General features: G+C 60.6%; 1 protein-coding gene across 3 annotated transcripts in view; it reads right to left on the bottom strand.

The window, feature by feature from the left end:
* The window catches only part of BEND7 (BEN domain containing 7), a 79501-nt gene extending 65904 nt beyond the window's left edge, over positions 1–13597 (bottom strand). For 2 of the 3 annotated variants that reach the window (XM_055147565.1, XM_055147566.1), the window contains exons 1-2: positions 13517–13597; positions 11082–11165 (exon numbers count right to left, since the gene is read on the bottom strand). In XM_055147565.1, coding sequence (XP_055003540.1) covers positions 11082–11165; positions 13517–13577 — 145 coding nt within the window. In that variant the 5' untranslated portion in view covers positions 13578–13597. The remainder of the gene's footprint in view (positions 1–11081; positions 11166–13516) is intronic. The other variant, XM_055147567.1, reaches the window with a different exon arrangement.
* Positions 13598–15248: the final 1651 nt, after the last annotated feature.

The following is a 15248-nucleotide window of genomic DNA, read 5'->3' as shown; positions in this document are numbered from 1 at the left end:
GACATTCAATGCATGTAAACCTTCCTTCCTTCCTCCCTTATTTCCTTCCTTCCTTCCCTTCTTCCTCTTTCCTTCCTTCCTTTCCTCCCTCCCTTCCTCCCTCCCTCTCTCCTTCCTTCCTCTTTTCTTCTTTCCTTCCTTCCCTTCTTCCTTCCTTCCCTCCCTTGCCTCCTCCCTCCCTCCCTTCCTTCCTTCCTTCCTTCATTCCTTCCTTCCCTTCCCTCCCTTCCCTCCTTCCTCCCTCCCTCTCTCCCTCCCTCTCTCCCTCCCTCCCTCCCTCCCTCCCTCCTTCCCTCCCTCCCTCCCTCCCTTCCTCCCTCCCTTCCTTCCTTCCCTCCTTTCTCTTCCACACTTGGCCATGCTCAGGGCCGACTCCTGGCTCTGTGCTCAGGGCTGACTCCCGTGAGGCTCAGGGGACCACCTGTGTGACATACTGAGCGGGGCGGCCGTGTGCGAGGCGGGTGCTGTTCCCCTCTGGCTGTGCCCTCTAGTCCTGCAGGTCCTTCTCACCTGTTCATTCCTGTCACTGCTCCTGTTTCTGTGCTAGCTAAGGCTGAGCTCCCGGCCCACGGTGTGAAAGCCCAGGACTTCCAGGACAGTGCCTGGCAGGCTCCCTGGTCTGACTGCTCCAGAGAGCCCCATCCCGCGGCCCGTGAGACGCCTCACCCAGCGATCCAGAAGGGCCCAGACACCATGCCCAGGGGCTGGCGAGAGTCCAGGGGTGAGGGCACAGGCCTTGCAGGCAGCTGCCCTGGCGTGGTACCCGGGACCCACAGTCAGAGCCTGCGCCTCACCCAGGAACTTTTAAGAATGCTGGGAGGGGCCTGTGGGCCCCCCGAGCACTGCTTGGGACCCCAGCCCGCCCCCAAGACAAACATGTCCAAAGCATGTTTAGCGACGACCATCCCTAAGCCTCAGCAAACAGCACCGAGTAGCTGGTGCCCCCCGGAGATGTGGGTCTCCCCTCTCCCCCCTGCTTGGCCAGCTCCTCGGGCTCTGCTCGCGACTTCTGCGTGGCTAAGTGCTCGCCCGTGCCAGCCCAGCATGCCCGCTCGCCCACAGAGTTGGCCGCCCTTGCCCTCCCCCTCTCCGAGCCCAGGGGCTCCCTAGCTGCAGGGCAGAGGGGCCGCCTTCCAGCCGTGGCACGGGGCGGCGCTGGGCTTGCGTGGTTCTCAGTGGGGCAGTGCTCGGGGGCTGCCGAGGATGCGATGCTGTACCCAGGCAAAGGGCCTCCCCGCTGCCCTGTGCTCCAGCCCCTAGAAGGTCGTTTTTATTCCATCAACTTAGTGGGGTCTTATTGGCGGGGGGCTCCTGAGCAGTGTCCGTGGGACGGGGGCCCCTTTCAGCGACTCTCGCCCTCCGGGCAGGATGGTGCCACGCTACGCACTGCTGGGCCCAGAGGTCCCGGGGACCACCAGGACCATGCCCGGGGCGGGGGCCTCAGGGCGGCACCTGGCAGTGAGGGGGGGTCATGCGGTGCTGGAGCGGCAGCTCTGGCCCTGCACACGCATGCAGGCGCCCCGCACCAGGCCGGCGGGCCCTCACGGCCCGGCTTCGCACTGACCACGTGAAATGAGCTGAGAAAGCCTCGCGCAGTCAGCCGGGGGCGCACGCGGGCCTTGGGTGAGGAGGCCGGACCCTCTCAGACCTCTCCAGGCCGCTCTCCGGCAGCACGTGGCCCCGGCGCGGTCAGGGCCCCGGGAGGACCCGGTTACATGCCCTGCAGAACCCAGAGGCCACGCGGGGCCGGCCCGGCTGATCCAGCCCAGGGAAGCAGCAGCAGGAGCCCGCCCAGGGCCGTATTTCACGCCGCGCTTATTAAGGTGCCGATTAAAGTCTTGGTAGTAATTGAAAAAATTATATATGTGCAATGAGAATGAGTTAATGGGGACAGGAGCGCCTTGCTTCTGCATCTCCCGACTTTATTCTTTTTTAACTTTTAAGCTGTACCTTAACCTTGCATTTCTGGTGGGGATCTCTGCGTTTTATAGGTAGGTGTAAAGTCAGACTTGAGATATAATTCCATTAGCCACCCAGGCAACTTCAGAGGCTATTATGTTGCATCAACTTTTTCTGTAAAAATAAATTGTTAAGGATATTATTCCTGGAACAGAATAAATTCTTGGAATTACTGAGTAACTTATGTACCGTACCACTGTTCCAAGAACACATTACTTATTTTATCATGACAAAGTAAAGTTATTAATCTTCTGGCTTCCATTTCAACAATGAGAAATGCGGTGAGAGGCACAGACACCTGCATTAGATTTTAGTTCAACTTTATATCATCCATAAACATCTCTGTTTTGGACACCTCATCCAAACAAATGCTCGGTATACACCTCCGGGCGGCATTCGGTTTTATGAAATGATAAAAGTTCCTTGCTGTTAATTACAGAGACAAATGTCTCATCACACATTTGGTTACCAGAGAGCATAATTAGTTTTTGCCATTAACCTTTCAGATAAAAAAAAAATCTGATTTCCAAGTTGGAAAAAAAAAAGTCATTGTAAGGACTTGGAATTCAAACAACACAGTATATTTGTGCGCATGGCGGGGGGGGGGGAATGCAATACTAAGAAAATACTTTTATGGCTTTTGATTTACAAGGACACGGATTGTCTGGAATTATTGAAAGAAAATATGTCTCGAGCTTCGCAATGATTCTTGGGTGCTCCGAGGCAGGCACGAAGCAAGATGTGTTTTGTCTAGGAAGCGGGTGCCCACCTGACCCCGATGGAATGTTGCCCCCCAGTCCTCTTTTCTCAGGGCATGTTGGGGCTTCTAGCCTATTACCCCCCCTCTCTGCCCGCCCCGTCCCCGGCCAGGGCAGGCTGTACAGGACCTGGTGGCACCACTGAGGTTTCCCGCCCGACCCAAGTGGACCCTGGTGCCCTGTGGGGTCTGTTGGTGGCCGCAGGGAGCAGAGTTACCGGCAGAGACTGCCTTAGTTCAGACGTTGCAGCTTTACAAAGCATCTGTGGTGGGTGGAGACCCCAGGACACTGGCACGAAACAACCATCCCCACTCTCGACAGCCCTTGTGTGGCCGCTGATGCCCCACGGACAATGCCCTCGAGGGCACTGTGCTGGGGGGCGGGGGGGCTCGTTCCTTCCCCCAGCACCACATGGCACTGTGCAGAGCAGGGAAGGGAGAGATGTACCCTATCTATGGGCGCTCGGCTGACACTCGGGCAGGGAGAGCAGGCAGGGGCTGGCACGACAGCCACGTTCTAGGGGAGTGCGGGACCTGGGGTGCGGGCAGAAACCAGGGCACGCTCGTCCTGCCTCAGAGCTGAACTTTACGCTGGGGGGTGCCCGCCATTTCCCGCAGGGATGAGCCCCGAGGAAGCGGGAGGGGTGGGCGTCAGCTCACAGCTGCGGAGGCACCTGTGGCTGGGCCCCGTCTGTAGGGGACCCTTGGTGCTGACTCTCGCCCCCAGCTCCCACGGCTGTCTGTGATGTGCCGGCCACGGCTTGGGGAGGGGGCACAAGAGGCGGGCTGTGGGGAGCCGACAGCCCCAACGGGGGGAGAGATGCGACAGCGCAAAGGGGGCTGGAAAGGAGAATGGACGGGGAAAATCCCAGAAGGAGGCCTGGAGGAAGCAGCATCAGCCTTTCGGGAGCAGAAAAGAAGCAGTGGGGTGCAAGTGTGGGAGCTCTCCCCCTCCCCTGGACCGGGAGGCGGCACATGGCTCCTGAGGGGGGTCAGAGCACCGGGCAGAGGATGCCGGGCGGGGAAGCCCTGGCAGGAGCAGGGGAGCTGAGAGGAGAAACGGAAGTCCATGCAGGGTCCCGTCAGTCCTGGCCTCCGAGCAGCGGGGAAGCTGTGTGCATGGACCAAGGCCCCCCGTGGCACCCCTGGGATGAACTGGGGCAGGGTCCGCCTGCCCCGCCCCCACCCCATGCTCTTGCGGTCAGGTCAAGTCCCCTCCCAAATCTCTGACTTAGGAGACGACCAGATTTGTAGTCGCCGCGTCCCCTCTGTCTATTTTTAACTTTGCGATGCAAACACACTGTTCCCAAATCCTTATCTTGTAGAGGGCCGGACTGTTTCCTTTCCAGGAGAGAAAAATCCATATTCCCATGGGAACCAGAGCGGCTAACTCGTCACGACATCCCCTGCGTGTCTGGCCTTCCTTCGTGGAAGTTTGCTCTTCACGGTTTGCTGATGATCGGTGCAAGGGAAGCCAGGGACCGCAGGGGCTGTTCCCTGTGTGGGGGCTCTGTGGAGAGCAGGGGGTGGCCCCTGCCTGCCTGCTGGCCGAGGTCCCAAGCAGTTCGGTCAGCGGCTCTATCATCCCCGTTCAAAGGTTCCACCTTGCCAGCTGTCCCACCAAGCTTCCTGTCCCACCTTGCTTCCTGGCCCCAGGAGAAGGGTCCCCCCACCTTGCTTCCTGGGGAACCCGAAGCAACTGTGCCAGCCAGCTGAGAAACTTGTCAGTAGGATGCACGCCCCGGGGAATCGAACCAGTGCTCCAGAGGGTTTGTTGTGGTGTTGTTTGTGGCGCGGGGCTCACCCCTGGCGCTGCACTCAGGGCTCCCTCCCAGCGGGGGCTGGGTCTGCAGGCCGGCGCCCTCCCTGCTGGCCCGCGGCTCCCGCCCGTCACGGCAGGTCTGGGCACCAGCCTCGCTTCTCTATGCTTTCAGTTTTGGTTTTCAACCCGCACCTGTGACTTTCAGGGAGGTTTCCAGGGCTGGGGCGACAGTGCAGCGGCGACGGCACGTACAGGGCTGTGGGTGGCCAACCTGGGTTCAATCCCGACATCCCAAATGGCCCACCAGGGTCCCCGAACCCAGAACCAGGCGTAAATCCTGAGCACTGCTGGGTGTGGCTCCCATCAAAACAAGTTGTAGGTCCAGAAACGCCCCTTTTCTGTGCCACTTAGTGTCTCACAGGAGCTTCTTGCCAGAAGGGAGGCTGCTTCAGTCCGACTCACGGACAAGGTGCAAACCCACCCCAGGCAGCCATGAGCTGAGAACGTGACGCGTGTCCCACGGTGCTGGCGCCCAGGGCTCTGACGGGGCCACCACACACCAAGAGGACATGTAGGCAGGAGCCACTGGTCAGGGTTCGGGCCGGATGGGGGAGCCTGCGGGGAATTTACAGGAGATGGCGCGGGGCCCCGTGCTTGCCCTGTACGTGCAAGGGCCCAAGTTTGATCCCAGCCACGCGGCATGAGGGCTTTGTGGCCGTGCAGCAGTTACGAGGCCGGCCTCGCACGCAGCTGACCCGGGTTCAATTCCTGGCACTGAATATTGTCCGTCCCAGCCTCGCCACTGCTCAGCAGCCTCCAAACGACCAGCTAACACGCGAGGGAAAGGCCACTCTGACTTGGGAGAAGGCTCCGGAAGGAGCACAGCGCCTCCTGCTTCGAGACGGTGCCTGGAGACCCGGGTTTCCTCGTGCTCCGGGGCTGAGGGCTCTGTTCTCTGCAGAGCGGGGAGAGGGCAGCCCCCGGCACCCGGCTTTCTGGCTGTCACCTGACTCCCCTCAACCTCGCCCACAGGCCGAGGACTCTCAGGATGAGCTACGTTTGAATCATGCTTGAAAATCCAACATCAAATAACGCCCCCAGAGCAGAGAAGGAAATGCAGTGGGGTCCCCAGAAGTGAACGGGAGCTGGCAGGGGCTGCAGTGAGCTAAGGGGGAGGGGAGGGGCAGCAGGGGGATGGGCGCCCCGAGGGGGTGCTGCAGTCTGAGGCCAGACTCGGGCACGGGCACAACCCAGGCATGGAAGCGGCCTCTCCAGAAGGTTCCTGAGGGGCAGCAGGGGCTGTGCCCAGCCACGGGTCCCGCGGGGTGACAGGGCGCTGGCTGGGGGCCCCTCCTTCACCCGGGCAGTGACAGGAGGGCGGGATGGAGACAGGGAGGAGTGGCACTGCGGGCACGCTCCCTCAGCCGGCTCCGGAAGGCGAGAGAAGGCAGCGAGACCCAGGCCGGGCAGGAAGGTCAACTTGTCCCCACAGATGGGGTGAGGGGCCGGGCGCGGGCGACAGACGCCTGAGCTTAACACTCGGGTCAGTGAGGAATGTCCTGTACCCTGGGCGAGTGCCCTCACCTCGGGTCTGGCTTCGCATCTACCCGTATCATCCTGCTGTGAGGTGGCACGGCGGAAACCCAGCACAGGGAAATCAGCACCCTCCACCCCCCCACCCCCCGCCCCGTGACAGGAAGGACAAGGCCCGCCTACAGCCTGGAAACACATTTTCTTTAAGGGGGGTGGGGGTGGGCTGCCAAGCAGAGGTCAGGGGGGTCTAGGGGCCATTTCCAGTGACATTCGGCCAACCAGGTGGGACAGTCTGATGCTTGAGCCCACTACTGTGGGCCGTGTCCAGGGGCGCCATACCGGAGGCCTGCATGGCTGCATTCGGAATGCAGTACTCTAACCACTGAGCTCTCTCCGCGGCCCCAAATGCATGTCTGTGTCCATGTGCATGCAGAGATGCTCCCTCAGCCCCGGCTTTGCTGGCAACTGTTCCAGAAGCCACTTTCCAACCTTCGAGTGCTCGAGGAAGCTTCTAGACTGTGATGGGGAGGGCACCCCGAGAGGCGGCCCAGGCCCCCGGGGATGGGAAGCCGAGGCAGCAGTGCTGGGGGGCGGTCACGGTGCGCTGGGCCTCCCACCCGCTCCAGTGCCCTTACACGGCCCGCCCTCCACACAGACGGGGTCCCCTGAGGGCCGGGAGGGCACATGCTGCCATGTGTCCTGGTCCCACTCGTACTCGCTGCCCGGGCCTGGGAAGGCAGTCCCGGGCGTGTCTGACCCTGACTCCATCCCTGGCCCTGCCTGTGACTAAGCCCCTCGGGACCCCCAGACTAGCAAGGGAGCTGCCGAGGCCGACCCAGCTGGACCCCCAGCACCACACGGTCCCCAGACCACCTCCAGGAGTGACCCCTGAGCACTGCCAGGCACGGACCCCAAAACCAAAGGATGCTCGGCAGGGAAGACCCCCGTTTTTTATTGTAGCACTGGGGGGGGGGCACTCTGTGGAACAGCCGCGCAGGCCCCGGCCCAACCCTCCATGTGGGATCAGCGTTGGCTCGGAGGCTGCTTCTGCCCTGTGAGTGCCAACGGGGCAGCCTCGCCCCCCCCCCCCCCGCCTGTCGGGGGGGCCTGAGGGGCTTCTTGCCCTCAGCAGGAGAAGGGCCATGTGTACTGTGCCATTTGGGGTGACCCTGGGGGTCAGAAAAGCCCTGACAAAGAGGCCCCACACTCCAGAGAAAGCCCCGCACTCTGGAGCCCCACAGACCTGCCTTCACCTTCCCAAAGCGGGGAGACGAGGCCCCCGAGAGACCCCAGAACAGGGCGCGGCCAGTCTCCAGAGCCCAGCGAAGGTGTGAAGGGACAAACGGAGAGGCCAAAGCCCTGGCGGAAAATGAGGTGCTGGGGGGAGGACAGGGGGTGGGTGTCTGCTTTGCACACAGCTGGCCAGAGGGTCCCCTGGGCCTCACCAGCAGTGATCCCTGAGCACAGAGCCAGGGGTAAGCCCCCAGCCCGCGTACCCAAAGCCTAAACACCTTTGAGATAGATACTTCACACAGAGGAAAGAGTGTAACAGTAAAAGAGAAACATACTATGAGAGAAAGTGTAACAGTAAAAAAGATACTTAGTAAACACCCATCCTGCTGTTTTGATACCAAACGAATCTCCAGGCAAAATCCTGCCGAGGAGCTGGGCTGGCGGGGAGGGTGGTCCTTGCCCCTATCTGGCTCCGGGGTGGGGGAAGCTCTGTGACAGGACACTTGGGAGCCGGAACCCAACACCCCCTGTGCACTAATGGGGAGACTAGAAAGACACCACGAGCTGACATCTGTAAGCGCTTTCAGATGACAAAGGCACCCCCAGGACGCACTGCTCCCCCAGGACGCACTGCTCCCCCACTCCCAGGGCAACCCTGCTCTCCCCGAGAGGATGCAGTGCTCCCCGCCCCCAGTGCTCGCCACCTCCACCTGGAATCTCCCCCAGCTCCCTCAGTCCAGATCTCTCATGCAGGGGAAGCTGACCCCCCCCCCCCCCCGTCCTGCCGTCACACGAGCCTGCACAGAGCTGCCCAGGGGTCGCAGTGACAGACACTTGCTGGTAGACCCACCCTGAGGCCCCGCTCGCTAAGCTCGGTGACCCAGGAGCACAGCGCTGCTTTTTATTGGAGCCTTATCGCGGCAAGTCAATGTCCACAGGGCCGCAGGCCCTCTTCTGACTGTTTAAAACGGACTCGTCTGAGACGCTTGAGTCACTCCTGCAGCACAGGCCAGGCCTCTTGCGCCTCTGGGCCTCCAGCTGCTCGCCGGGGTGGGGCGAATCCAGAACACCAGGTCAGATCAGAGCACCTCTGCTGAAGTCGGCCCGCTCCTTCCCGCACGAGACATGAACTTTGCCCTTGCAGATAAACTCTGACCCTACAGGTACCACTCACCTCCCACCCCAAACACCCCATGCCCAAGCATATCCCAGGGAGCAATAGCACAGCAGGGAGGGTGTTTGCCTTGCACGTGGCCGACCAGGGTTCAATTCCCAGCATCCCATATGGTTCCCCGAGCACCACCAGGAGTAATTCCTGAGTGCAGAGCCAGGAGTAACCCCTGTGCATCGCCAGGTGTGACCCAAAAAAGAAACACACACACACACACACACACACACACACACACACACACACACACACACACACACACACCCCAAGCATATCCCAGGGAGATATGCACCAGTCCTGGGGCAGCACGCTGGACCTTCAGCTAATGACCCGCCACACTTGGTACGACGGTGGAGACAGACTCAGGCCCAGGACAGATGAGCGTTAAGCCCGTGTCCCCAGGAGAGCACAGCAGCGCAGTGTCCAGAGGACAACGTCACCACAAACAGGCCCCTCCAGCGCCCCCCGCCATGGTTCCGGAAGGCTCTCTGGGGCTGGGCGCAGCCCTGGCTCTGGCACTTGGTTCTGGAGAGATGGGCCCGGGACAGAAAGGTTCTTTGGGAGCCACGAATGAGCCGAAGCCTGAGAGGCACCTGGTCTCCCTGCTCACCCCACCTCTGCTCCCTCGGCCCGCCCAGCCATCCTCCACGCCCCCTGCAGAAAGGGGAGAGGCTGCTTGGTGGACAGGAGCGGGATCAGGGATGTCATCTTTGGTTTGTTTTTATACATTAAAAAAAAAACAGACAATGGGGCTGAAGTGATAGCATAGCGGGTAGGGCGTTTGCCTTGCACGTGGCCGGCCCGGGTTCAAATCCCAGCATCCCATATGGTCCCCTGAGCATTGCCAGGAGTAATTCCTGAGTGCAGAGCCAGGAGTAACCCCTGTGCATCGCCAGGTGTGACCCAAAAACCAAAAAAAAAAAAAAAAGACAAATGTATTTTCTGCGAAAGGAGAAATCCTTGGTGTCCAACGGCTAAAGGAGCAGGGCAATGGAGACGCAGAATCCGCACTCAGCAAATCTAAGCACCGAAAAGCCAGGGTCCGTCTCAAGTGTGAGGGACAAAGGTCAGTTGCGTCTCCTCAGTCGTCACCTTTGGGCCCAGTCTTTACCTTCTGACTTTCGGTTCTCTGAACAGGAAGCCAGGGTCAGCTAGCGCTGGGCGTGGGACCTGTTCCCTGGATGCCAAGGGCCGTCCTGCCCACCTGCCAGGGTAGAGTCCGAGTCCTCAGTCCGTGCCCCCTCCTTTCTCCTGAGAGCAAACGAGCGAGTGCATCGTGGGGCGCGGGGGCCGGGGGGCCTCTACTCTGACTTTCCCCCAGCTCTAAGTTGTGACACCATGCACGCTGGGCTCAGCAGTGACCCTGCGACCATTCCTAAGCTCCAGGAAACACCTCTAGAGGTGACAACTGTAGCCTTTGTTAATTAGCTGAGGGGGTCAGAGGGGCTGCAGGGTGACACTTGGTCAACGGGGCTGGAACGCCAGGTCCAGAGATGTGGCCTTACTTTAGCCAGGGTCAGCAGTGCCAGGGAGCCAGCATGGTCACCCCAGCAGTGCCTGGGGCCCTCGGGGCCGCACCCTGCAGTGACAGGGCGTGTGGGGGGGGGGGCGCGTGAGGCTGGGGACCAGGCTTAGGTCCTCATTCACGCCAGGCACGGAACTTGCTTTACATGCCTCTTCCTGGACTGTGCAGCACCCAGGACCACCCCCTACTCCTCCAGGTGGTCTACCAGGTGTGAGCTGGGCAAGGCCACCAGCCCCACCAATTAGCTCAGCCTGATCCTAAAGGGTCCTATTGGGGTTCGTGGTTCACAAATACCAAACAGCATAGGGTGTGTGTGTGTGTGTGTGTGTGTGTGTGTGTGTGTGTGTGTGTGTGTGTGTGTGTGTGTGTGACTGGGGGACAGCTCACCAGTCCCTGCCCCCTAAACAGTGGCCTGTCCTTGGCCACATACTCATCCTTCCCACTCCACCAGGTCAAGGGCGTCGCCGAGGCAGCCTCTGGCATGAGCTCCGTGAGCCCGTGTGCTGCACCCTCGCAGCCCGGATGCTGGTGGCCCTGACCACAAAGCCAGGAGGACGGGGCTGCCCGGGAACACGTCCGAGCAAGGGGTGCTGCGGCGGACCCGTCACTTTCCCTTCCGCTTTCTGACTGTCGACTTAATTTAATTTTGTCATGGCAGGATTAGCAACCAGGCCACAGAGGTGAAGGGACATTATAATACGACAGCACATTAATTCTCTATCCCACCCAAGGCAGAAGCAAAACCAAACAAATAGCGGCTTCCTGGAAATTGAATTTCTGTTATCCAGATGTCAAAGATGTAATACCCCAATTACACAAACTATTGCCAGTGAAGCATGCCAGGGAATATGTGATGTAAATGGGGTGAGCGCGGAGGCCGGGTGCCGAGTCAGCACAGGCGCGGAGGGAGTGATAATTAGCACTCTGCGTAGACACTAATAAACATTTATGTCTGAAATTACAACTTTTAGCAATGTTAATAAGGGATATATTGGCAATCTGTAAAATAAAAGGTCCTGAGAAGAACGTCAGACTTGAAGCAATGGCAGACCATTGCCCTTGCCGGCACCCCCGCCTCCCACCCACCCGCAATTGCAAATGGCCACACTGTTTGGCTGAGAGATTAATTGACATAAGAACCTACCTATAAAAATGGGTTGTGTCTCTTTGGCCTGCCCATTAACATCGTTGCTGAATTCTGAGATCTTATATACCTCATGGTGATAATCTAGATGAGAAAACAACCGAAAATTAGAATTCTAATGACCTGCAAAATAAGAATAAGCAACAGGGCTAGAATTGCCTTATGAGCATGGACAGTCTGTAGTTTAATTTGCAAATAAAATGCTAACGAACTTGATTAATCACATATTTTGCAGTCAAATAGGAATCCCTGAAACTTTGAGGAAGTATACAAACTTGAAATGACTTTGACTTTAGAAAACAGCTTCGCTCGATCCTACAGTTTTCATAGTAAATCTGACCACGGATGCCAATCACTAGGTTCCCTGTCTTTCAGATGATGACTATGTTTACAAGAAAGAGAAATCCTCACCCAATCGGGGGGCAGGGGAGGATTCCAAATTCACCCCCACAACCCACTTTCATAAGTATATAAGCAACAGCACTCTTACCAGATGCTATTTTCTTAGTTTGCCCAGAAAGACGGTGGCCTTTAAAAGCGCCTTACAGGAGGCCGGAGCGATAGCACAGCGGGTAGGGCGTTTGCCTTGCACGCAGCCGACCCGGGTTCAATCCCTGGCATCCCATATGGTTCCCCAAGCACTGCCAGGAGTAATTCCTTAGTGCAAAGCCATGAGTAACCCCTGAGCATCGCTGGGTGTGACCCCCAAAAAGCAAAATAAATAAATAAATTAAATAAAAGCACCTTACAGGCAAGCACACGGGAAAAATACGGACTTGCTATTTCAAAAACAATATAACTTGGGTAAGAAAGCAAGGGCTCACAGTTCACACAAGTAAGTCTTATGCATTGAGCCAGTACATTTTAACATACAACACTTCATTTTCTAAAAACTGCACCCGCAGAGAAAAGAATCAGGAACAATTTAAATTTAAAAAATATTCTAATTTAAAAAAAGAAAGAAAAGCCTGCTACATCAGTCAAACTTTAAAGTACAATCTTTTCCCGAGCTTCTCCGTGAAGGCGATTTTGTCGGGAAGTGCCTATTTTTATAGAACAGACTCTCACAGGTCTCTGTCACCACAGTACCAGTTTGCTTGGGCCTTAGGCTTCCCAGGACAAAGTCTCTCAAAAGCATTTTCACTTTTTAAGATAGTGCGTTAAGTTCCCTGAGGTCCCCCCCTGAGGAAACAGCCCGCAATCCTGGGCTGGAGTCCGACAGACCGGGAAGCCCGGTCGCATATGGGAAGCTTTAGAGTACGAACGACCGGAGAATCCACACTGCTGGAAGAAAAACATGGCAAGCAGGAAGGGCCCAATATTCTGAAGCCGGGAAAACTACGCCAGCCTTTTCATTCAACAGTACCACCAGGGGCAACAGCTCTGAATGCACAGATCTTCACAATGTCCCTTATCACACTGTCCTGGTCAGCACAGTGGCTCTGAGGCCGCGCTGCAGACTTTGCAACTGTTTCCATCAGCCAGTCCCACTTCTCCAGGTGGCTCCAGCCCCTGCCTGGCTCTGCTCACATGCCCAATCGCCAGGAAAAGCCACCGGCTTCTGCGCTTTGGTTGTGAGCTCAAGCTCCTTTGCAGCAGAGACTAAACCCTGTGGCTCCTAGTCCTCTGTGGAAGTGTGTAGGGTTCCACTGGGGCTGGGGGGGGGGGTGTCCCTGCCACCTGCTTCCACCGAGACACGTGCATACACGCGTATTCGGGTGTGTAAAACTGAAAACTGCTCTGAGCTTGAAAGTTTTTTTTCAAAAGTCGGAATGGTGGGGTAGTGGGGGGCACAGAGACCCTAAGAAGTCCCCACCAGAACAGTGCCAAAGAGCCGTGCAACTTTCTGCACCCTCACAAAACCACCCCGGCCCGAGCCTGGGGCGTGCACCTGTTAAATCTTCAGGAACTGACTGTTGGTTTTCTTCCCCCCCCCCTTTTTTTTCTTTTAATTTTTCGAATTTTGAATGCTACTTATCTGCCGGAGAGGCCATCTACTCTAAAACCTCTTTGCCCACCCCAATCACGTAGCCAGAGAAAAGAAGAGGCTGGATGTCAACAATTCTCATTTGGGCCCCGGCACCTAATGGGCTGCCTTGTCCTTCCCTGCAGAGCCAGCCCCCCGCGCTTCGCCGGCTCTTTGGGGGAGAGGAAGCGGGGGGCGCGCGCCAAGCCCCCCTCCAAGCCGCGATCGGGGCTCAGGGCCTGCGGGAAAGGCGGGCCCCCCAGCCCGGGCACCCGGGGTGGACGAGCCGGAGCGGCCGCCGGGGCTCCCCAAGTGTCATTGTTTACGTTCGCCGCCACCCCGCGTCCCCCCCGCACAACTTTGCCGGCCGCCGCGCGGGTGCGGCCGCCCCCCACCCCGCACCCGGCCGGCGGGAGGGGACTTTGGGGGGGTCCCGGGAGGGCGCCGCCCCGGCGCGGGGTGCCCTTACCTCGGCTCACCACTTTGAAGCTCTGGGATTTCCGGCTGCGTTTCCTCTCCGAGAACTCCATGGTGGCGGCGGGCGCGGCGGGCGCGGGCGCGGGCGCGGCGGGAGCGGCAGCGGCGGGCGCGGGGCCGGCAGCGGCGGCGCGGCGGGAGCGGCAGCGGGCGCGGCGGGAGCGTCGGGCGCGGCTGCGGGAGCGGCGGGAGCCGCGGCGGGAGCGGCGGGCGCGGGGCGCGGGGCCCGGGAGCGGCTGAAGAAGCGTCGGGAACGGCGGGCGCGGGGCCCGGGAGCGGCGGGAGCGGCGGGCGCGGGGCCCGGGAGCGGCGGGAGCGGCGGGCGCGGGGCCCGGGAGCGGCGGGCGCGGCGGCGGGCGCGGGGCGCGGGGCCCGGGAGCGGCGGGCGCGGCGGCGGGCGCGGGGCGCGGGGCCCGGGAGCGGCGGGCGCGGCGGCGGGAACGGCCGGCGCGGGGCCCAGGAGAAGCGTCGGGCTCGTGTCACCCGGGCCCGGGAGCGGCGGCGGCGGCGGCTCGCGGAGCTCGGCGGGAGGCGCCTTCCCGGGACAAGTTGCGCCCCCGCGTCGCGGCGGCCGGGGCCCCTCGGCGCGCGCCCCCCGACCCCGCGGCGCCGCCCGAGCCCAACTTTCCGGGGGGAGCGGGCGAGTTGGGGGCGGGGAGCCCCGCGCGGGCCTGGGCGCTGCTCGGGACGCGGCGGCGGCGAGCGCGGCCCCGGGGACGCGGCGGGCGGGGTGCGAGCCGGGTCGGGGCGCTGACCGCCCCCGGGGAGGAGGGGCGTCGCGGAGGAGGCGGCGCCGCCGGGACCCCGGGGCCACCTGCTGGCCGAGCGCGACCGCCGCCGCCGCGCGCGCCCCGAGGAGCCGCCGGAGGCCTCGGCCCGCCCGCTGACCCGGGCACCGCGGGCACCGCCGCCTCCCGGGCGCAGACGGCGCGGGGGTCGGGGACCCGACCCGGGGGCCGGACTGGGTGCGGTGGCGGGAGGCGGGCGCCAGGCTCGGGTTCTAGGCAAGTTTTCGGGGCCCCGCCCCCAAACTTCCCCATCTGAGTGCTCTGCACGGAAGGGATGAAGGGGGCTTAGGGTGTTCGGGGGAAGGCCTGGGAGTTCCGTCCCCAGTGCCGGGTCGGACCCCAGAGGGAACTTGTAGAGTGGGGGAAGGGAGGAGTGTGTGCACAGCTGCCCCTGCTGATGGAGGGAGGAAAAGGCCCGGGCAGGTGCCAGGGGCACCCCGGGTGTGGGCAGGACTCGGCTGTGGCGGGGTCCGTGGCGTCCTCTTCTGGGGCGCTCAGCTCACCGCCCCGCACCCCACCTTTAGGGTGGGCGGGGAAGGCAGTGTCCACCTCCTGGGGAAGGACAGCCCCGAGGCAGCAGGAAGCCGCCTTCAAACGGATGGTGGCCAACAGGCATGTCCATGGCAGCCCCGGGGAGCCGAGGGTGGAGAGGAGGAAGGAGAGTGGAGCGAGGCGCGTGGAGAGACTTGCGCCCTGAGAAGTCGGAGGCAACGTCACAGCCACCTTTATGGCGTAAACGGAACCGAGGATTCCCCCCTCCCCAAAGTGGGAGCAGGCTCGAGGGTGAGCCCCTGAGGTGGTGGGAGGCTGAGGGACCTTTTTAGGGGCCTGGCAGGAGCGACCATTCGTTTCTGATGCAAGTGTAAGCAGGGCCATCCTCACCTTCGAGACCATAATTCAAAGCTCAGGGTCCCTTATCCAGGGTGAGGCTGGGGG

The sequence above is a fragment of the Sorex araneus genome, chromosome 9 (genome assembly GCF_027595985.1).
Source record: "Sorex araneus isolate mSorAra2 chromosome 9, mSorAra2.pri, whole genome shotgun sequence".
Lineage (NCBI taxonomy): Eukaryota > Metazoa > Chordata > Mammalia > Eulipotyphla > Soricidae > Sorex > Sorex araneus.
This window is presented reverse-complemented; position numbering and strand designations above follow the sequence as displayed.